Source organism: Camelus dromedarius, chromosome 4, assembly GCF_036321535.1.
Source record: "Camelus dromedarius isolate mCamDro1 chromosome 4, mCamDro1.pat, whole genome shotgun sequence".
Taxonomy (NCBI): Eukaryota; Metazoa; Chordata; class Mammalia; order Artiodactyla; family Camelidae; genus Camelus; species Camelus dromedarius.
The window spans coordinates 45,340,934-45,365,389 of record NC_087439.1 but is presented as its reverse complement, the minus strand read 5'-3'; the positions used below and the strand labels follow the sequence as shown (position 1 = coordinate 45,365,389).

The window sequence follows — 24,456 nt, the reverse complement described above, 5'->3', positions numbered from 1 at the left end:
GAATCTGTGCATATGGTAGATTACATTGTTAGGTTACATGGCAAGGGAGAATTAAGGTTGCAGATGGAATTACAGTTGCTAATAAGCTGATAAACTGGCCTTAAGATGGGAAGATTACCCTGGGTAGATTCAGTGTAATCAGAAGTGTCCTTAAATGGGGAAGAGGAAGGCAGAGGAGCCAGTGTCAGAGTGATGAGACATGAGAAAGAACTGACCAGCCACTGCTGGCTTTGAAGACAGAGGAAGGGGCCAAGGAATGCAGGTGCCTCTAGAAGCTGGAAAAGGCAAGAAAATGGATATTCCCCTAGAGCCTCCAGAATGAAACTCAGCCCTGACGACTTCTTGATTTCAGTCCACTGGAAATCATTTCAGACCTCTGACTTTCAGAACTGTAAAATAATAAGTTTCTGTTGTTTTAAGCAACTATGTTTCTAATAATTTGTTATAGCAGCAAATGGAAATTAACACGGGGGCATATTACAGGACCAGGACCAAGAAAGATGCTGGGATGCCCATCTCCCCTCTTTATAGGTGTGAGGCCCTTTGGGACATGAGAAGCAGATAATGCTGCTCCTTGGATCATGCTCCACACTGCTTGGCCCTGTCCAGGTAGATACCTGGATTTTTTGAGAAATCTTCACTCACCTCCCAATACCTGTCCCAGATATGTGATGGGACACCACAGCCACTTCTCAATGCCCCAAGTTCTTCTTCTACCATGGATTCTCTTTATTCTGAGATGCAAAGATAAAAGGTTAAGAACCATCTCCTTTCATCCTGTACTCCACTCCAGAAGTCCTAAGGATGGAAGAAACTCAGAGAAGAACCATAGAGCTCCCTTCTCCATGCTGAGCACTGCGGAAAAGAGGGGCTCTCCCTGCCCAGGCAGGGCTGAATGGGGAAGCAAGTCTTGGCTCAGCGGTCCAGAGCAAGGGAGAAGAGGATCTCATGTATCTACTTCCTACCTAAAATCAAACTGAGTCCTGCTAGGCATGTTCTGTAAGAGTGTCTTGATTTCTACAGGAATACTATCTGAGGGTTGATGGAGTGGAAGGCTGGCTACTCTAACCCTCCGTGACACCCAGGACTCTTCTAGGCCAAACACCTCCCTCCTACCCCTAACCCCCCGACCCTGATCATACCTTAGGCATCCCTCCAGGACCAGCAGGCTCCAAAATAGATAAAATTGCTATATTTGTCTCCTTGGGCTGCCATAACAGAGCACTACAAATGAGGTGGCTTAAAACAACAGCAATTCATTTTCTCACAGTTCTGGAGGCCGGAAGTCCACAATCAAAGTGTCATCAGACCATGCTCCCTCTGAAGCCTCCAGGGAAAGCTCCTTCCTCATCTCTTCCAGCTTCTGGTGGTCCAGGCATTCCTTGGCTTGTGGCAGTTCAGTGGTCTTCCTTTGCGTCTCTGTCTTCACATGTTTCTGTGTGTGGGTCTATGTCCAAATCACCCTCTTCTTAGCGGGACATCAGTCATATTGAATTTAGGGCCTACTCTGCTTCAGCATGACCTCATCTTAACCTAGCTAATTATATCAGCAAAGATCTTATTTTCAAACAAGGTCAAATTCTGAGGTACTGTGGGATTAGGACTTCAATATATTTTTTTGTGGGAGACATACCACAATTCATCCCCCAAGTCACCACTGACTATTCTGCTGAAATTCTTTTTTCTGCTTTTATATTCTTCATAATGTCCAATACTAATTTCTTGATTCTCGACCATAGGGTAGGAGTAGGGAAGGCAGGGACCAGAATTTCCAGAGGAGATGCTGTAGTTTTGAAATATAAATAAACAAACACAACAGTCTGATAGTTGTTTCAGGACAGGGATTTCTCAACCCTAGTTGCACTTTAGAACTTTATCTGGGGGAACTTTAAAATGAAAAACAATATGCATATTATTACAAGTATTTATAAAATTAATTATATATTAAATAAATGCTGAGCTTGACTCCAGCAATTAAACTGGAATCTCTGGGAGTGGTACCCAGGTGCTGATATATTTAAAGCTCCCGGGAGAATCTAAGCCATAGCTAGGACTAAGGACCTCTGTGCTGGGTGAGGCTCACTGCTGTAGGGAGCAGCTCCAGCCCAGCAGTTGCTAACTACTCACAATCATCTCTGTGAGCACTCCCAGAGTACTGGGAGGATGCGGAAGGAAACACTTTACATGGGCCCTGTCATCTGAGTGCAAAATAATCTGCTTAAGGTTGGTGCCACTTACGCTCCTCTGAGAGGTGAAATGATGGACCGGTAAAGAACCAGAGCAAAGTGTTCAAATCTCTGTTTGAATGCCAGCTTCATGCCCATTAGAGTTCTGCCAGAGTAAGAACTTCTTGTGGCAGTTTGAGTGTGGTGCCCAGAATGAAGCTATCATTCCAAAGGGCTTCTGGTTGGGACAGAGCCAGTGTAGTGGTGGTTACCTGTTCTGACTTTAAAACCTCACGTTAACCATGCAAGACTGTCTTACCGTTTGATCCCTATTGAACTTACAGCCACAATTAAATTCATTTCCCCCTCATTGCTTATTAAGCCATGGCTCTCTCAGCATATACAGCTCACCAGGGTTTTCAAGCCTAGTTGCTTAGAGAATCCCATTGTTCTTGGCAATAGAGGCCTTGAGGATACTAAGTCTGTCCTCCAGAACACCAGCTAGCCTTTCATGAATGTGACCAACAGACTACTATGTCCTCCAACTCAGTACACATTTTAAAACATTCAGCAGACAGGACGGTCAGTAGAGCCCTGCCCAAGGCCTCCAGATTTCCCATCATGTTGACACCAAAACATTATCCAGTGCTCCTTCCATACAATCCGTCCTAGGTTATGATTCACCGCTACCACCAATGCTCCAGCCTGTGTTTCCCCATCTTGGCCACAAAGATATCACAACAGATTTTTACCTAAGGGAAAAATTCCAAATATATTCTCTCTAAAACAGTCCCCATTTGTATTCGCCTGCAGTAATGCCAAACAAGGATATTAGACTGACATGGCTTATTTTTAGTGAACCCATGCCAATTCCTAGTGATCACAGTTTTTTCTTCTAAGAATTCATAAACTATTCAAGGAGGAGAAAAAAGGAACCTTAGTAATTAACCCAGCATAAAAGTCAAGCTCACCAGACAGCACTTTGCAGATCCTGTCTTCTTCCTCGTTTTTGAAGAACTGAAGCACACTCTCCCTTTCTACTCCTCTAGTGCTGTTCCTGTTCTCCAGAACTCTTCAGGATCACTGCCAGTGGGTCAGCAGTCTCATCCGTATATTCTGTCAGTCCCCAGGTATCATTCCTTCCAGCAGAGAAACCTGAACTCATCTGGAATAACCAAGTGCTCTCCTTACAATTCCCTCACCTGGCTTGGGTTTCGGTCTCCCTCTGCCAATGTTTCAGCCTTTCCAGGCTGGGCTGGAAAAATCATTCCCTCTGGTGGAGAAAGTGGTAGCAAAATGGAACCCAATCTTGAGTCAGTGTCCTCTGCCTAGCACTCCTACTATTGTCCCTTTACCTGGGGACAAGAAATTTCCAGAATCCAGGGGAAGACTGTACCTACCAAGAGGGCTGAAGGGACCCTGTAGAAGGAGGCAGCCAAGCCCCCATCACACAACCCACCCACCAAGCACAAAGCTGCCACAAAGATGGAATTGATAGGAAGGGAAAAGCCCTGCAGCCTCCCTTCTCTTCAAAGGATGACGGTATCAACACTCATTGTAGACATAATGGGAAGGGGGACTAAGGCCAGCTCTGCTCCCCAGTGGGCAGCCCTGTCATCACGTTCATGGGTGTGTATGGGGCTCCACGTCTCTTAGGAGTGTGTCTGTTAACAAAGGAGTTGTGACAATGGATATTCAAGGCAGGATCCTTCAGACAGATGCAGTGGCAACAGTAAGGATTTATTGAGAAATCAGCCTTTGTTTTCAATCTCCCATATAATCATCAATTAATCAATCTGCTAAACTTTCAAATGATCGATTTCATGGGTGGCTCTTTGAATGTGAGGTTTCAATTCTTGAGCTACAAGGGAAAGCAAATTCTACAATATAAATATTCTTTTGAGACTTTTTTTCTTTGATAGCATTCAGCAAAAATTGAATGCTTATTATGTACTATTCTGAGCACTTTACACCCATTAATTGCTCACAGCAACTCTGTGAGGCTGATACTATTCATATGTCCATTTTACAGAGGGAGAAACTGAGGTGAAGAGACATCAAGTAACTTGGTCAAGTCTGTACAGCCTGAAAGTGGTAGAAATGGTATTAGAACTCCTGCAGACTGACTATAGAACACTGAGGTAAATTCATTGTAAAAATAACCCAATCTTCAACCCCTTCCTGGATCTATGCTTAGAACCCTGTCACCAATGTGAGAACAGTCCTCCCTAGCCTGCTGGACAATGAGAAACCACATGGAGCACAGCCAAGTTGTCTAGTAAGGCCATCCTAGACCAGCCAGCCCCCAGCCAAGTCCCTAGCTGACCACAGATGCATGAATAAGCCCAGCCAAGATCTACCCCAAGAATCCAGAGACTAATGAGAAATAATAAATGATTGTGGTTTTAAGCAACTGAGTTTGGGGGTGGTTTGTTACACACCAGTAGATAACTGATACAAACACCAATGCTTGACCACTACACTATGTTTTCTTTCTGATGACACTGGCTCCAAGTGACTCCAGGATTCTCCAGGAATGGGTAACTCCAGCTGTGAAGAACCTTCATCCAGATTACCAGCTTATCACTTTTCACCCTTGTGTTGCCCCTGCCCTTCCACTATGCCAACCCATGAAGGCAGTTTATAACTATTCCTCACTATTATTCCCTAGTTATTTTCCTGGGATCAAGAGGAAACTCAGGTGCCTCAAACCCTTTGGTACTATTTTGAGCTCTATTTCCTTTCCTACCCTCTTTGCCCCTCTCTCCACCATTTAGGAGCTATATAAGAATTAGCCAAAGTGAGTGGTGTCAAAACAACGAAATCAGGGTAATAAAGGAGAAAGCACAGATAGTGCTTACAGTCAACCCTTCTCATTCTCTGGCCTCTCCCTTCTCTCAGAGTGGGCTTCTTACTCTACACGGATGGGGACCCGCAGTCCCTGAAGGCACGTTCCTGCTTTGCCATCTGATCCCCAAAGGAAAGCCTGTGCAGCTGAACTGGCCCTGCCTGCCAGGGTTCAGGAGGGGCAGCAAGCTGCACCTCCATAGGAACTAACAGCCCCAGCTGCTCGACTCAAATTAAAATGAGTTTGGAAACATGTTCCACAGAGCCAAAGCCTTCTGAGACATTTCTGCCAGCTCCCTCCAGCTACTGCGTTCCCATGGAAAGGGAGAGGATACTCTGGGGGAGAGAGAGGACCCCTAAGGTATCCTGAGGGATAGGGACCACAGTCCACTGACATGGGACTAGAAATCTCCCCAAGAAAGAAAAAGACTCATAAAAGACTACTGTTTTTCTACTGGAGTATTTCAAAACTTTTTTTTTTTTTTTTTTTTTTTTTTACTGTTAGGCCCTCAATAAATGCTAAACGATGCTAATTCTTCTAGTACTTCTTGCTTTATGATGAAGTTGGGATTGTGAGGGTTTGTTGCTCAGAGGCCAACAGCTAAGTGACTTGGGTTGGCGAAGAGAAACCAAAGTTCCCCCGGGGTAAACCCAGCCTTACAGAGCCATTAAATACCCAGCCCCCTCACCCATTACACTTCAATAATAGTTTAGTTTTAATTTCTTTTCCTCATATTTCACAGCCCTCATGGAAAACATCCTGTGACAATTCTGTAACAGTAAGACAATTACGGGTGACTCAGGACTCCCTGCTGCCTCTGCATCTTCTCACAGCTGAGGAGATGGCGTCCCATGTAGGAGCCATTTGGCTTGTGAATTAGGAAAGTCAGAATAAAAGGAATCCTTACCTTTTAAAAATGACAGAAATTCAGATAAAATTCAATGAAAATTCAGCCCAAGGATTCTGTTTCAGAACGAGAGTTGACTGTAAGCACGGAGACCCTGAGGGAAATCTTTCAGACAGACTCACACTTTCTGAGCTCCATCACCCACATCATCCAGGTAGCCCAAAAGCATCCTTTTTGATTCCTCCTCCTTGCTCCCTTTTTTTTCCTATTCGACTTCTGCCCATTTCACTGTTGCCAGTGAATGGGGGAGGAGACAGTAAAATCATGTTCTCCTTGAGAGAAAAAACACTCAAGCCTGACTTAGAGTGAACAAAGTTAGAGATGCTCTACGCTGGACAGCATGGTCATTCCCAAATCCCAGGAAGACTGTGTTCCAAAGTACTTTTATAAATGCGTAGTTTAGAGCTTGGAAAGCATTTTTTCCCATAAGCATAAAGTTCTAGAGACAGGCTGTAGACTCAACTATAAACCTCCAGTTGGCCACAAGAGTCTAACAATGCACCAAAAATGAGAACTTCAAGTGTTCCATCGCCTCCTCCTAAATAACCATTTAAAATAGTTTCCATGAGAAAATGCATTCCAAATCAGGGTGCCAGAAATAGTTTTCCATTTACTCCACAACCAAAGCAAGGCTTTCCTACTGAAAAAAATAAGAGGAAGACGAAGGAGAAGAGATGCTGGCTCTATCAGAAACTGTCCTGACAGTCATGGCACATGAAGTTTTGGGAGGAGGGGGGGGTGGGACAGAAACTACTGGGTACCAATAATGATAACCTGAAATGCCTCTCTGCTGTTATGTAACATAAGTTCTGCAATTCACTTGTCTTAAGTGTTCTAAATTAGGAAATAAAAGGCAGTTGCTTGAAGAGGAGTTTGGAGAAGGGAGGGATTTCTGGTTTGGGAGTCATAAATCAATGAGCCACGGAGGGCCGGTGCTCATCTATGACAACACTTTTGATTTCTGTTCTTTAGTTCCTTGACTGACACAATCCCTGATGCTAATAAAATTCTAACTCTCAGTTTTACTATGTCAGTTTGAAATTGGGAGCATGGAGAAAGAAGTTGGACTGTAAGCTTCTTAAAGGCCAGGATATTTTATTCACTTCTTTTTTTTTAATGGAAAATTCTATTCGAGCCAATTTGAGGATTATAACCTGGGAACAGCCTCTCAGAAAACTCTGAGAACTGTCCCCCACATTCATTCTTTTATTCTCCAGTCCCCTCAGTACTTATTTCACAATTCATCGATAAATAAATATAATTTAAGGAAGGGCTTTAACTTTTCAATGTATTTGCAAAATGTGTGGGCTTTGGAGTCAAACTTCACAGGTTCAAATCACTTTCCCTCCATGGGCTTTCTCCCTGGGTTTCCAGTTTTCTCTTCTAGAAAAAGAGGTGATGACAGCACCTACCTCACAGGGTCATGTGGGGACTGAAGGCATTTGTGTATGTGAATTGCATAGCACTGTGCCTGCCACCTAGTTAGCACTCGATAAACCTAAGCTATTATTTTTCCATCATCATTTAGCTAGTCAGCTTATATTCTGCCCCTAAATTAAGATTCTCAGGGAACCTGGTGAACATGAAAGTTGGTTAGTGTAGTGGGTTAAATTGTGGTCCCCTAAAGGCAAGGTCCCCTTGGAACCTGAGAATGTGATGTTATTTGGAAAAAGGGTCTTTTGAAAATGTAATTAAAACAAGGATCTTGAGGCAAAATCATCCTAAATTAGGATGAGGCCTCAAGCCAATGACGAGTGTCCTTACCAGCAGACAGAAAAGAAAAAGACACAGAGAGATAAGAAAGAAAGGTGGAATGCTGCCACCAACCAAGGAACATCAGAGCCACCAGAATCTGGAAGGGGAGACAAGGATTCTCCTCTAGAGCCTTCAGAGGGAGCACAGCTCTACTGACATTTTAACTTTGGACATCTGGCCTCGAGAACTGCGAGAGAATACATTTCAACTGAGTTAAGACACCAGGTTTGTGGTGATGTTTTGTGGCAGACCTAGGAAACTAATGTGGTTGGGTACAGTTTACAAGTTAAATTTGGTAAGGAAAATAAGCCCAAATGTAAACTGTAACCATCAAGAGTTCCTTTCCCAGGGAAACTTCCCTTTAGGAAGGGAAAATCACTGACTTCAGTGACTGGGATGTTCAGGCCATTCTGTTCCATCCACCTCCAGCCAAGGTCATTTCTGCTGGGAATCTTGAAAACACTCTGCATTTTTCCACAGAAGTGAGGTGGAAATACTCACTGTGCAATGAGACACTGGACAGAGTCAGCTCCTATCTGGCCCCAAATACATGGGCAGGTGACACAGCTCTCAGTCCTTGTCCAATAAACACACCCATGCTAGTCCCCACTACTTTCCAGACCCCCATCTGTGGAGGTCAAAGAGGTCATTAGCCAAAGACATCACGCTAAGGAAAGATAACTGGTTACCAAGAGCAGTATATATTTGTGTATTTCTCCTAACTCTATGGGTTCTTGCAAATACATCTATGAAACAGATCTCCTTTTAAGTGAAAAATATATCCAGGTCATCTGCAAGATGCTTCTAAGCCTTTGGAATTCTAAAGGAGTCTCTAGGAGAGTCGTGAGAGAGATGTTGTTGAAGCTGCTAATGCCCAGAGAAATGGTTTCATTCCCTTCCTCTCTTCTAACTCCTGGAGAAAAATAGCAATAGACAGGGCAGTGACTGTCAGAGAAGGGTGACTTTTTTAGAGCAAAGGCGTTAGACAAAATGACACCTGCTGACAGGTTCAGCAAATAGTGGCTCCTCTGCCAATCAGCAGATAATTTCCGTGTGTTCATGATGTGGGAAGGATCTCAAGTCATGCAGGATTTCAAAGACAGGTCACGGCTACCCCACGTGTCATCTTCTAATGTGAAGGTCAAAAGAAAGGAGAAGGTGAGTGGAGGCGGGAGGGGAAGAGCAAGGAGGCCCGTGTGTGGGCACATCCAGCACATCCAGCCGGCCTCGCTTCCTGTTTGCTGACAGAGCCCAGGGAACCTGTGTAACCACCTGCTCCATAGACATCTGAGGCTCCCACCTCACATGGAACCAGCACGCCATTTATTTCTAAGTCCTTGGTAACTCGTGAAAATCACTTCTTCCCTGACTCAGGAAAAGGTTTCTTTCCTTTCCTTACTTAGTAATTTACTCAATTTATTTCCAGTCAGGAGAGGGTTGTAGGGAAGAGGTGAGTGAGAAAGGCCGGGGGCCGGGGAGAGCCATGCACAGTAGTCTGGGCCCCACAGCACTCTGCCTGGACTTCACTGTTTAATCGGAGAGAATTCCAGAACACCGATAATACTCATAATCAAAGAGGAATAAAAAAGTTCTGGTGCCAAACAGCTGCAAAGGATTTTTGTTCACTATCTGCCATTTGCTTTTCTCCGTTAGGAAAGGAGATGCTGAAGCATAATGAAAGAGAGAGACCCATGAAACCCACAGGTGAATGATTCAAGTGCCTGTTTGAATATGTAAATGTTAAATTTCTCCAATCTCTATCAAGCAGTTTTCTGAGGAAAGAATGCATTTTTAGTGCTCACGATTAGGATAGAGTATACACTTGCCCACAAGCGCGCGCGCACACACACACACACACACACACACAGACCCACACACAGAGTCAATCCACAGCCCTTCGTAAGAGAACTGTGGGATTCTAACTGACAGGATACTTCTTAAGTAAATAACTTAGTATAAAAAGCTATGCAGTATATGCAAATATCCTACATTTTTTAAAAAAACCTCCATCCTTCCTGCCCAGAAATGTCAATCCACCAGTAAGGTTGGGATAATGACAAGTGTGAGCACATAATCACACGCACGGCCTCCTGACCGATTAGTGTTGACCTTCCCCAGTTCAATCTGATTCATCACTTGCACAGGAACCAAGAGACAGTGAAAGGGAAGGAGGTTACACTAGGAGGAGAAAAAGAAAGTTTCAACCTACTTTGGGATACGGATCCTTGTCACCCCTAAAATCTTTTACTAACAATTGCCCTGTTCCTGAAGTTCATCCTGCTCCGAGGGAGTCAGTGGGGGGCATGGTTAATTGTGTTTCAGCACTGGAAGTTTCTCCCAAGATGGAAGAAGTTGAAGGGAGTGAGAGTATAAAGGTTAATAGAGGTCAGAGGTTTGGCTGGGCCACAGATGCAAGCTAAGAAGAGTCACTGGAGATGAAGGGTCTGTTTAAATATACGCACACACACATGCCCACACACACGCACCTTCTAAGCTGCCTCACGTTTATCATCCTATAAAAATTTCGAACAATTGGTCGAACACAAATGCACACTAAAAAAAAGAGAAAGGAAAAACATACCCAAGTAGATGATCTCTAATCAAAAGTACATACATCTTGCTAATCAGAAGCCACACCTTAATTCTGATATTTGAGAAATTATGTTGCTCTAGTATATAAAGAGTAAACCATTTGTAAAAAAAAATCAGAGCACACACACAAATCATCCCAACACCATTTCTCATTTTCTAACATGTGATTGTATACAATACTGTTTTGGGGTCCTGTATTCTTACATTGTTTTGAACATTCACCAGACTATTAATGTGAAAAGCCCAGAGCTTTGTCTGTCCTTCTAATCACTATGACCTGTTTTTGTACTTTGGAAAAGGCCAAAAGACTAACTCTGACGGGTGGGAATCATTTTTGGAATAATGGTGAGTGGTGGTTCACATCTGGATTAGGTACAAAACGATAACATTGTGATGATGAACGGCACAGAGTCTCATCTACATATAAATAGACCTAATCAGAAATGCAAATTGCAATCAGGAGAAATTTTTAAAGGCTGTAATAGCTGTGTGATTGTGCAGATAAGGAAAGGTTAACACTTATATTGTTAAATGGCTCCTAACCAGCCCAGAACCTTCCTTTGAAAGAGAAATGTGGAAGGTACAAAGCTCTCAACCTGCAACCTGCCGGGATGAAGCTCCCCGATGGCTTCATTTCCCGTAACTGAAGCCTTGAGTTGGCCAAACATCAGCCCTATTCTGATGAAAGACAAACAACCAAACCTCTTGTACAAACCTGTAATGAATACAGACAATAGAAAATATACTGATATTTAAATACCCTTCAAACAGACCTCTTTCAGCACAATTTCCCATTGAGATGGAAATTAAGGGATGGAGAGAAAATCAGGGCTGATGTAACATTTATCTGATTTTTTTTAGTGCTGTACACATTTTTTATCCCTAAATTTTCCAAAATACTGGAGAAAGATACAAACTGGAAAAAAATGACCAGACATGATTACATAATTTTAAAAGAAAACACCAGTATTTAGACAGATTACTTAATCCAAAACTGCATTTTTAGTCTTCTCTGGCAAAGCACAAAAAATAAACATCTCAGAAAAACTGGAGCACTGAAAATACACAATTGTTACAACATAGTCTACTTTCTGGAATATGTTATCTTTCAGGAACACATTCGTCCCCACCATCCCCCTCTTCCCCTTCCCCCTAAAAAAATACATTTACAATCAGGCTTTCTCGCCTTCGGAGAGAAATTGTTTACCAACTATTTATTATCCTTAACAAGACTCTTTCACAAAGAACTAATGAGCCAAGAGCGCCATCTTGTGTCCTACCTTGGAATCTTAAAGAGCGTTTTCACAGGATGCATGTCAAAGAGGGGAGGGTCTCCATCCCCCAGTTCAATGGCTGTGATCCCCAAGGACCAGACATCACAGCGAGCATCGTAGGAAGAGTCATACTGCTGCTCACAAGCAATGACCTATCAGACAAAAGCAGGACACAACACATGAACCCCACTGACACCTCAGATGTCCTAAAAGGCCCTTGGCCAATTTTAGCCCCTTTCTTAGTTCCCTTGGCTACAGTAGTATTGAATTTCAGTAATAATAAGATGTTTATTTTCTAGGCCTTATTTCTATGTGACTGATTTATCATCTGATATGATTAACTTTTAAAAATGTATCAGTTCAGTTCAATAAACACACATGGAACTCTCTAGGTATAAAGAACCATGCAAGGGAAGGCACAAGGATGAGTACCTCACAGTGCCCTCCCTGACATTCTTTAAGGAAAGGCTTTGTCTGCATCCTTCACCTCATTACCAGCTGCTGAATTCAACAGCGAGGAGCAGTGGTTCTGGAAGATGCTTGTCTCCTGTACAAAGTCCCTAGGAGTGTGGCGATTGAGCAGACAGATGTTGGAAGATTGATGTGGAAACAGGAACCAATCCCTCCCATTCCCTTTTTCCAAGGAAATCTGCCCCCTCCTCAAATCCCAACAATTGGTATGTGTTTCAGCAGCAGTGCCACTTAAGTTATTAGCCTGACTAGGTACAAGAGCAGGAGAACCAGAAAGTACCCCTGGGCCTGGTATTGGTTTGGAAAGTATGGAACCTTGTGGGGAAATCTTTTTCTATCAGCTTTTTGAATCAGACAGGAAGAGACCCTCTACTTGGACTCCGGAGGGTATCACAAAGGGGTTGGGAGAAGGCAGATGTGGGCCAAAGGATGCCAATTTGACCTGAAATCTGCCTCCCTGACCGAGGATGATCCATGGCTAAGAGCTAGTGGGAAGTTTTTAGAGTCTGATGATGTATTGGTCCAAAAAGCCTATGAGGTAGACAAACAGCATCACTGGAGACCACATCAGGGCCAAAGTGATGAGCCTGCCCACCCTCTTAGGCCATCAGAAGGTCTTTGACTTTGACTCTAAGTTGGGCCAACTGGCTATGGGGAGTGGAGTGGAGTGACAGATCTGGCTCACATGTTAGGATCACTCTGGCTACTGTGCTGAGGATGTATTAACATGGAACATGAGTAGAAGCAGCCAAACCAGTTAAAATGCTACCGCAGGAATCCAAACTAGAGAGGATGAGAAATAATCAGATTCTGATTATGTAATTTTGAAGGAGAGCCAACTGGATTTGCTGTAAGGGGCAAGGGGAGTTGAAGGCGAGTCCAGAGTTTTTGACCTGGGCAATTTCAGCACGCAATTGGTATGGAATAAGATGGGGAAGACGGTAGAGAGACAGGTTTGGGGTGAGCAGCAGGAGCTCCATTTGGGACATACTAAGTCTGAGATGACTATGAGACTTTCAAATAGAGAAGTTAATTTCAGCTGGGTGAGACTCGTATCCGACATCTGACCTAGAGAATAAACATGTGTTGCTTGAAGCCACTAAATGTGTGATATTATTATGTCAGCGACTGAAAACTAATACACTTCTCTCTGCTAGACCCAGTTAACTGGTCTTGCAATGTCAGACGAATATGCCTGCCATCTTGCCCAAGACCTGCTGCCCTCACTCCCGTAATGCCCTCTACCCTTCTCCTCTGGTTTCTGAACTAAAGAATGTTTTTCGATGTCCCTGCATCCTTGGCCTGATCCCGGCCCCATCCTCTGAATAAAATATCCTGCCATAGACTATCCTGTCACACTTTTAACACGTTATTTTCAAATGTGCATTCAAACTAAAGTTCAAATAATTCCAATTTCGGAAGCAGAGGCCATTCCATTGCCCCCAAAGACCTCACTTTAAACACCTCAATCAGGTGAGAAACTACTCTATTTTAAAAGATCTCCAGAGAAGGCTATTCAACACCTTCCCTTTTAGAAATGACATTTCCAAACGTGTGAGACAAACATAATTTTACCAATCAATCAGCAAAGAGTTCACCATTCTCATACATTCCTGTGAGGGAAAGAGAAATGACTCTATTCTCCCCCAACAAGAGCTATGGCACATTGACATTTCAAGTGAACCTATAATAAATTAAATGGCAAATCATGACAACTATAAATGTCCTAAGACAATGTGTACCAGCATGTCCAATAAAGGACATGGGTTCCCAAAGCTTGGGATGTTAGCAGGAGACCAATTGAGGCTAAGCAAGACAACGAAAAGTGTCTAGTGCCCAGAGTCCACAACTTCCAAGAAGAAATTCAAATCGACTTCTAGCCATCTTGGATGAGATTCAGAAGGCAATTCCAAGAACCTATCCAAATGTGGGACTGGAGGTATCCTAACATTTCTCAACTGTTGTCATAAAATATTCAAAACATTTATCTAGTTTCCACTTCTCTTTATAGACAGACACTATCTTCAGCCCAGTCTGATTAATAGAAGAGCATCCTTTGACCAAATTCTCTTCTCAAAACTCAGCTTGTAATGTGACAAAGAAATTCTTTAAGCTTAGCCCTTCTCCAGTAAAATAACTTACAAATAATTCTTGAGTACCCATGAGCTAGGCAGGGTACTAGGCACTCGGAAGAAAAAGCCAAATGCACATTCCTAATCATTCTGAGGTAGGTGCTATTATCAGCTTCTGCAGGTGTGGAAATTGAGGTTTCAAACAGTTAAATAGCTTCCCCAGCGCCCATACCTAGTCATGGTCAGGGCCAGAACTTAAACCCAGGCAGAGGAGACAAGTAAACAAATCATCACAACATGGTAAGTATTCTAAATAATAAAGGTTATATTCAAGGGACAGTTGAACTGTCAGCCTCTGTACTCATATTTTGACTAAACTAACCACATTTTTGAGATTTTTGTCACCTAATCTCCATCTTCTCAGAGAGTGTCTGTCTTTCAGTCTCTCTTTACTGGGTTATGCGTGTGATGGGATTTAAAGAAGTATCTAAGAGGTTGCATCCCAACTGAGGGTCAACAAATCCTGGAATCAGATTCCCTATCAACCTAACATCAAAGTCTGCAACTCTTTCTCTAGGAGAAAAAGTAATTTCATTCTCCTTAGCTCAGCATTCTCCTTGTCTCTAGGTAAAATAAAGCTGAGTTAAGAATGTTTAGATGGTCAACTGGTCTTGTCTGCAGGAGAAGGTGACCTCTCAAAAACTCTGAATCAGTTATCACAATGCTCCATTTAAAGAGGAAGGGTGGCAGTGGCAAATAAGTGGACTGCCCTGAGGCCAGGTTTCCCAGGTGCCGTTAAGTCGTATCAAAGGGGTGGAGAGAGTTGAGACTGAGATTGAGATAGCACTGACACAGGCACTGGACCCCAAACATTGCCTCCTCTCCCATCACTCCACCTCACCTCTACTGTCCCAAGGAGGAGACATGCCCAAGGCACGTGTATCCTCTCTTTACCTCGAATCGTTGCTTTAATCATAAGAGTACAAATGATGCTGGTGGCAGTGGAATGGGGAGGATAGAACAGGTATTGAGGGAGAGTTCAAGGGAAGACTTGCAGGACTTGAAGAGGGAGGCAAGGGAAGAGACACACCAAGGGAGACTAACATTATGACCCTGGGTGACTAGGAGAACAATGGTGCCATTTAGAAGACAGGGAAGTCAGGAAGAAGTCAGTTTGGTAGGCAGTATAACAAGTTTAAACTGGGTCTAGATGACCTGTTTCTTTCAGATGGACAGTCACTACCTGATAACTTCATAGCTGCCTATACCGAAAAGAACACCCCCGTTGTTTTTAGATTACAGGAGGGTTATGATCATAGCTACTAATTCATTGCAACCTTTATTACCAATCATCAGACATCATGCAAAATATCTAAATGCATGAAAAACTTTAGATAAAAGAATCTCTTCAGGATTATAAAATTGTAATATACAGGACTACAAGGATTTTAAAACATTGGATTTCATAAAGATAAAAATGCTTCATTCTATAACTGAATCACCCTCTAAATAAAAGTATCAAAAAATCTGAAAAAAATTGGGTCTAAGCTCTACCCCTAATGAAGTATAAAAAACTGATTGTGCTCTTGGGACCTCACTTATTTTTCTTCACATGTAGAGGCAATAAGAAAAACAAAATTCCATCAGGATTAGAAGCAGAATATGCCAAAGGATAATAATACACTGATGTGTTTTCAGTGACTATATGGAGTTTTACATTACAGTAAATACACCTTACATTTCAGAACTCTGTGGATTTTAATCTCCCTATTGTTGGTTGCCAACACAACTAGTCAATATTTGTAGTTTTAATACATAGTTATAAGTACTAGAAGCAGACACCAAGTTGTATATTCATGGACTTAAACAAATTGGTGTACTTACCTTAACCCAGTGTTGTGAATAGAAGACCTGCTAAGGAATGTCAATTTTACAAAGTACGAATTCTCCAAAGTCCATTTTAAAGTCCCACAGCATGTTGAGGTTCATACAAAGAGGATAGACCTTCTGGAATGTTCCATGAGATGTGTATATCGACTGTTACAAAATATTTACTGCACCTGGCAAAGGCTAAGATCAAAGCACCAAACTAATCAAAAGAGAGACAGAGTACTAGTGCAGTATTTGCCAGTGGCCTATTGGCTCCAAGATTAAAATACTATCTCGGTGAGTCTCAATGAGTTTCAAGATGTATAAATCCCTATAGACTTCTGCATAGTCACCTTTAACAATCTTCAACTCTTTGGCATGACATCCATGAGTGTTTATACTGTTTCTGAGTTTTAATGAGTAGTTTTATTCACTTGGTGTTAAACTATCATAAACCTCACCATTTCTTCTATGTTTTAAAGGGGCCCCAGTCTTATGATCTCATCAAAGTGATCCCTGAAGTAAACCGAAGTAACTCAGGGTGAGGATTACATCTTATCTTTCTTCCTTCTCCATCCATATCAATTTGTGGCATTCATCAGAGAAGCTGTGTTAAAAACTCTTTGGATTGGAATCAGAGAGTCTGAACTCCAGTAGTTACCAGTTGGGTCCCTCTGAGCAAATCCCCTGAAAACTTTGAACTGAGGCTTCTTTAGTCGTAAGGACCTCACTTTCTAGATCGATAAAATGGCAAAGCAGGAATGAATAATCTCTACCATCCCGTTCAGCTCCAGTACTCTATGACTACATGAATTCCAAATAAGTGATTTTGGGGGTGACATTTCAAATTAAGAGGCTAACCCCTCTCCATGTAAATTAGCTAGCAAACAGTAGATTATTCTGGCAGTAGATTATTCTGGATGGCTGGAATCTTGAGGGTATTTTATTGGCAATATTTTGTAGAAGGTCTTAAGGTCTATGAGAAGATGCTGGTTGCTGCAATAATGCCTCTGTTAAGGGAGATCAGCTTCAGTGACAGAGCAATTGTTTGGACGCTGGCTAATGGAGCATGTCCAGATTCCTACCTTGAAATGCAAACTTACAGCTTTTCTGATACACTTAGACTACACTGCTGCTTATTTTAAGAAGGGGAAGGACACTAATGCTCGGATTACTAGCAATATCTGTGCACTAGCAGCCTCAGCACTCAATGCCAATAGCTATTTTACCCAGAGGTGGGCTTGAGCCTCCCAAATGGCGGTCATTACCACCTTGGCTGCCAAAAATTTTCTGAAGGAGACTGAGGAAAAGAAATACATTTTCACTATAGTTTAGCTCTACTGGTCTCTGTTGCAAAGGCTAGCAGTCAACTTTCTTTGTTAGGGCAGAAATCATTAAGCCTTCTTCAAGCTAAGGAGTTCCAAAGTTCCAGACTCTAAATCCGCCCCAGTCACTCCCTCCTGTCCCACAGAGGAAGCACCTCCTTCCCTCCCCTAAAGGAGTTTATAAGGTGAAACTGCACCCACAACTTGATACTACAACTTCTTTATCATCCACCCTTGGGCATGGTCAGCTGAGTCCCACTGAGGAACCATAAGCCAGAGAAAAATAACTGTCAGTAGCTCTTAGATTGTGAAAAGATTTGCACCTCTGACTGGTGCAAGAAAATCCCAGAGCCAGGCATCGTCATTTGGGTTTTGCCACCTACTCCCTGGATGACTTCAGCAAATTATTTAATCTCCCTGTATCTCTTCTTCCCATGCAAACTGAGCAGCACTGTCCTAGTGGGCTTTTGTCTGAAGGACTGCTTATGAGATGCTAGTTACTCAGCTTTTCCTAAAGCACCAAAATGTGAGTAGTAGATATCATTGGGTTATTGATGTACAAGTAATATCTATTTCATTTACTTGCTACTTTAAACCTTTTTCTAAAATGTCTACAGGGAGCATGAATTATTTCTGTAACAAAACAAAGCAAATTCTGTCTATTTTTTTGTCTTGAAAACTAAGTATTAGAAAGTTTGCCTTAACCTTCAAGGGTATGTTTCCTTCCTCAGAGGTATTTATTGCCTCTGGAGATTCTTCATCAACAAGTTGGCAGATTAAAGGTGGTGTCTTGGTTGTAAAACTAGGGCCCCATGAATTTAAAAAGAATGAAAGAAATTCTCTTCTCAACTATATCCCCTTTTATTGTAAACACAAGGCTAGGGGTAATACTTTCATTTTCTCAGGCCACCATGATCCCATGAAACATCCATGACTACAGCTTCATCTCAGTCCAGAACAAGAGTAGAACTTACTGATAAAGTTCCCAAGATAAGGGTGAGATCCACCCTCTATCTCTTGCAGAAAGACTTGGGCTATAAGAACTGGATAGAACAGTCTCCCCTTAACCCAAGGTCTTCATTATCTGAAAAGAACACCTGCATTACACTGGATGTAAAGGGGATAAAAAAAATAGTCAACAGATGAGCTCCTGCATTCAGAAAACCTATTCTCCAACCTATTTAACTTAAACCATTTATCAAATGATACATCAGAGAACTGTTGCACTGAAATCTCTTTCAATAATGTGATTTTAACTAATACTTTCAAGCAAGCAATATCATAGTACCACCAACTACCACAGGGAAAAATATGTTTCACTCTTCTAAAAAATGATTTACCAAACTTAAAAATCAATAGTCAGACTGTTTCAGTTTTCCACTAATATTTTTAAATGTCATTAAAAATGCAATTAGGTTTGCTTTATATGTTCTGATTTCTCATCTTACTAGAATTGATCGTGTGATCTAAAATTATAGCCAAAGGCCAAGATTAAAATTTCATTCAAGTACACAGGCAAAATGCTGTTATCTCAAGAGCTAAATTCAACTTAAGAAGAGGCAATGCAAGTAGACCTAAAGCTATTAATCCTTGGCTAACCTTGAGCCCAAAAATGCAGTCAACAGACTGGCAAATAAGATGGGCTGAGATGTAGGAAGGCAAATGGATTCTTAATTTTGCTTATGCAATTCACACAGCATAATTATTAATTTTATTGATCATAATGATTTCCAAAATAGAATTTCCCTAAAATTGTAAACTGCAGTTATAAACAGCCCAGTGACAAATATTACTCATCAGTTTTTACATACAAACATCTTAAAGTGTTACAAGCTGAGATACTGAATAAACATATGAAGTCTCTTCCTTTGGATGAAATATAACTCCAAGGGAGGATATATTTGAGATTTGTTTGAGGTTTTTTGCAAAGTGGATGTGGACTAGAAGGACTAAACTGATGGGGTTTTTTTGGTTCGTTCATAAAACTCAAGGCCAAAATAAGAGTCTATATTTTGTATGCTGAGAATTGCCAGAAATAGTTTAAATTATTCTGTTCTTACAAAATTCAGGAAGGTCTCTAAAATACAATGTTCTACAAGTCTTTTCTCAGTATTGTAACACTCAGCTTATGTCTTTAGAAAAATAAAATAAAGTTTAAATTAAAAACACACAAAGCACACTTAGACAAAACCAACTTCCAACCATGGCTAGCAGAGGGCAGAGGGGGCTGGTTCCAGGTTTGTGGCTCACACAACACTGATGTTTGCACTTAAATTCCCCAAAGCCCTGGAAACATTTCACTTACACTTAATTATGGGGTAAGCCCTCTCTCAAACTCAGGACCAATATCACAGAACTCCCTTGTGAAAGGTAAATCAGTAACTCTAAATTTTTGTATGTGTCCTTAGTACTCAGAGGCTCTGAAGGAGCACACTTGCTTTGAGACCCAGGATAATCCCACCATGCTCCCCTACTCCAGCTGCTTCCCTACATCAGAGATGGATGCTGGAAGGCATTTTGAGATTCATTAATCCAAACCCCTTATTTCACAGAGGAGGAAACTGAGGTCCTGGGGGAGAGTCGACTTGTTCAGAGTCACCCAGCTGGTCTGCAGCCAAACCAGGAGCAAACTCCACAGTTCCCCCAACGAGTGAGGCATCTCCTGGGAATCCTTAGAATATAGAGAATGCTAGGCCATTGCCAAAGAGATTTCCTGTTCCAGAAGCCACAGCCACAGTAACTTTCACACTCTGAGCATGTAAGCACACCCTCCATTTAAGCAGGTGGAGTCCGTGCCGCCTCTCCCTTCCCCTGTCCCCTCAACTCCCTTCCTTGCTGCCCCTTTCCTTGGCCAGCTAGTGCTCCACCAATTCCACCCAAGTACAGTTAAGGAAAGAATAAACTGGAGTTCTACAATTCAGTTCACTTTACAGATTGTTAGGTCAGGTGAAGAAACAAATTCAGAAAGGTTAAGAAATTATCCTAAAGTCACACAGCTAGCAGTTAACAGACTTGAAGCATAAGCCACAGTAAGAAACTAATGGGGATAGGGGGAGTTTTTCTTCCCCACAATACATCTGAAAAATAGGAAAGGAAGCAAATCAAACCAAATATCTGAATATTCTCCCATGGGCATCCACTTTATCTGTAAGGAGTCTCTGGATCCTGTCCTCTCCCAGGCGGATGTCACCATGCAAACCAGGACGCCCTTGGGAATGTCATACATTCCTACCAAAGAGTGATTTCCTGTAATTTTCTCAAACTGAAGAAGGCGTGGGAAAACCTGGGACATAATAGAGCACCATATATATTAGTCTGCCCCCCCCCACCTGCTCCTGCTTCACCCCCACCCCAAAGCTCCTCTGGGTCCCATTCCTAATGCCGCCTGCCCGCCTCTCTTTGCTTTCTTCTGACAGCTTAGGGACCATTGCGCAGAGGAGCTAATGTAGTATTTGGCCTAGCAGTGAATGAATTCCCCTTCCCTTTCATGGCACTGAGCCTCTGTGCCCTGGGCAGAGCAGCAGAGGCAGTGACTAGAGGGTAACCACCAGGTAATGTGGGACTCAGAGCTCAGGAAGAGCATTTATTCAGCAATCACTTCTGCCCCTGAGGGAACAGCACCAATTATTCTTTGGTAGATGAAGAAGGGGAAACAGTAGGGGCCGTGATCCTTCTCACCTCCCCAGAGAGCGGTGGGAGGACAGCCTGGAAAGTTCCAAATGCCCACAGAGGCTATTATTACTTTAACATGTACTGCTTAGCACTGAGCAGAAATGGGGGAGGAGGGTAGCGGGATGTGAGGCTTCTGCACATCTGGGAGCTGCAGCCCTCAGATGGGGTTCTATATTTAGACGGGCCAAAAGGAGAGTAACATGTCACCAGCACCTCCAGGGCCAACCCTCCACCTCCACAGTGACAGATGACATATGACTCAACTTCCCTGCAGAGCTCCAGCTGAAAGGGGAGCTACTGATGAAGCCGGGGGTGAAAGCAGGGGCTGTACCAGTCAATCTTGCCCTTGCCCTGAGCCCATCACTCACTGGAGCCCTCAAGAGCCTGGGTGGTGCTTTAGGGCCCTTGAAGGTAGAACCACTCTGGGAATGTAGGCAGTGACAGCCCCAGAATAAGCAGGGAGGAGTCCATGCTTCTTAGAAGGTAACATAGGAATCTGGAGGAAACCAGGGAACACAAATGGCTACAGAATCTCAGGGATGAATCTCTTGGGGGAAGACACACAGGTCTTTTGGCCAAGGATCCAAGGTTCTAAACCCCTCACTTGAATCTCCTGAGCAACCAAAGCCTGCATTCCTCACACTGAAGGGATCGGCAAACAGGTCCCAAGAATCTCCAGCCTTTTAAAACAGAGTCAGGTAAAATTGGACCCTAAACGTTTTACCATAGCCATCACTTCACTCTCACTGAGAGCTTGGAGAGATCCTGCCTTCATTCTCCAAGGAAGACAAGAGGCATGGAATGTGAGAGCTGGAAGAGGCCTTTCTCTCTGGAAACTGTAAATATTCTCTGAAACACAGAAGGGGACCTGGAGGCAGAGACTACCCAGGTCAATCTCTTCTTTCATTTGAGAGCAGGTTAGAGAGGGTGGGGCTCAGGCAACAAGTGCCACCATTTTTTGAAGCACTTACCATGCTAGATCCTACGTCAAACACTTTCAGTACATCTTTTCATCCTGCCCTTTGAAGCTGTTTTTTTCCCTTCTCATTTTATCTCTTTTAACTTTTCGCATCTTACTAATCAGAGATACTCAGTAACTTGTCTGAGGACCATGGTTAGGTGGGTAAGCAGGTATCTATGATTTGCTGCCAGGTCTTCTGACTCTAAAATTTGTACACATCTTTTCAACTAAAATGAAGCCATACTGAAATAATTGAATCTTTTTTAAAAAATAAGTGGCAGAGTTATCATTAAAGTCCAAGTCTCCTAAATTCTATTTTAAAGAACTTTGTTATTTTATTTTTCCAGATCCTTCCCTTGGGCATTAATTACATTGGATTCTAGAGTCATGCTGAAATATTTCATTTCCTCAACATATTAGTAAATATAATTCTTATCTAAAATAATTTTGAAACTGAAAAAATAAAAGATTTTCATCTTACCTGGTACACTGGTGGTCACAATTAGACAGTCTGTTCTAGTAAAGTGGTTAGGAGGGAGGATATTGGAGCTAAATACCTGGGTTCAAATCCTGGTGGGTATCACCTAAAAAACTGTGCAAGAACAAGAACAGTATTTTCTGTGATTTATTTACTTTCTCTAAAACACTGGACTAGTAATAGCAGTGACTTTACGGGGTTGTTGTGAGGATTATAAATGAATTAATTCATACAAAGCACTTAGTGCCTGGAATATAGTAAGCACTCAACAAATGCTGTTAACTCTTATTCAGGTACCAAATCCATTAGCTAGAGCTTAGGGAACAAAATGGTAATAATGACAATAAAAATTTCAGCTCTGTAGTGTTTTACGGCTTTCTCAGCCCTGCAACACAAAATATCTCATTTGTCATCTCTAGTCCTGGCAGTGCCAAAGGAAATAGCATTATCGTATCATTTAGCTAGGAACGGCATAATTAATGATGGTAAGAATGGTTGCAAAAAGCCTGCGATATTTCCACACTGGTGTAAGCTGGTTGTTATGGCAACCATCCCCCTGTCAACGACCCTCTGCTACGCAGAGACAGACCCATTTTTGGAGCCGTCACAGCACATCTGTTTCTCTGCTCAGCTGATTAGCTCTTGTTTGCAACAATTAGCAGATGGAAGTAAAAACAACAAAAAAATTTTTCTAAAAAGAACCAAATGTTAATTTTAGCCACAAGTCTGCTTTCTAACACAGAAACAGACCTTTGGCTGTTTTAGGAAGATTCCAAGTAAACTGGATCCTTAATATACAGGCTTCTCTCATTGGGAGGATGGTTAAGTGTAGTCCACCTATAAATTACAGGTGATAGGTCCTTTTTGTACGTCTTTGAAAATGATGTGACTCACACTCCAGTTTCAGAGTGTTCTTCCCCCTCCTATCTTTACATTGCTTTGTGGTATGAGGTGTCTCAGCATACACTTCCTACACTGAACATCCCATATAAACGTACTAAAGCAGAAGAATACAAGGCCGGTGGGCTAGGATACCTGAATTCTGGGGCCCCATCTGCGCTGAACTAGAATGAAGAGTATCCTCTGTCTGCCTTAGTTTCTTCACCTGCAAAATGGGACTTGGATTCTCATGCTCTTTGAAAAGCCAAACAGCTCTGTTACCGACCAGATATGTGAATTTGGGCACAGTATCTCCTACACCTCTTTAAGCCTCACTTTCCTCAGTGGTAAAAGGAAGAAAATAATGTCTACTATAGAGAGCTGTTGTGAGAAGGAAATAAATTAATGTATTTAAAAAGCACCTACCCCAATCACTGGTGCATTAGTGGGTCCTCACGAAGTCAAAGCTTCCTTCCCGCTGTACACTTGCTTAGCAGGCACACTATTCAAACTGACAATCAGCTGGCTTATGGCACTGGAGCTGGCCCTTGAGACCCCCTGCTTGCCAGACATCACCCCCTGTACTTGCTGGACCATCAGGTGGTCTTGGTGTCCCAGGGAAAGAGCTAGGCACCTCTGGTAACCAAGGAGCACTCAGTGGCTCTTGGCAGCAGCCATCCACCATCTAGAACAGAGGTATCTCAGTATTTTAACAATCAGCATGGTCACACCAGTGCCTATCGACTTGTGTTTAGAGTCTACAAATGTCCTCAATATCAATACAATATTGATAACTTTGGGTCCTTTTCTTGGGTTTTAGTCATTTATGCACATTCAGTTTAATTCTTCACTGTGTGTGATGGTGGGAAAGGTAGATTTAGGATCAACTACCCTTGACTCCCTGCCATCACCATAAGTAAACATAAATTAGGGTTGTATCCCTTTTGCTATATACCAGGATATGACCTGGCATGTGCTGAATGCAAACTCCAGCAGAGCAATATCAATACTGACAGTGGACATGAGTTGTTTTGGAAGTGCCTGAGTGCAGCGGGTCAGAACACTAAGATTCCAGGCACTGTTACCCCTCTACCCACCCAGTGCCTCTGGGCACTTAGCCTGGCAGAGCCTTGGATTCCTTACCTATAAAATCCATGTCATCATGCCTAACTGCACCCTCACAAGTAG

The 24,456-nt window shown here is 42.5% G+C and overlaps 1 protein-coding gene across 1 annotated transcript in view; it reads right to left on the bottom strand.

Annotated features, from left to right (window-relative positions):
* MYO3B (myosin IIIB) overlaps window positions 1–24,456 on the bottom strand; it is a 346,577-nt gene that overhangs the window by 299,828 nt on the left and 22,293 nt on the right. The window contains exon 7 of the mRNA XM_064484895.1: window positions 11,548–11,693. Within this exon, the coding sequence (XP_064340965.1) occupies window positions 11,548–11,693 (146 nt within the window). The remainder of the gene's footprint in view (window positions 1–11,547; window positions 11,694–24,456) is intronic.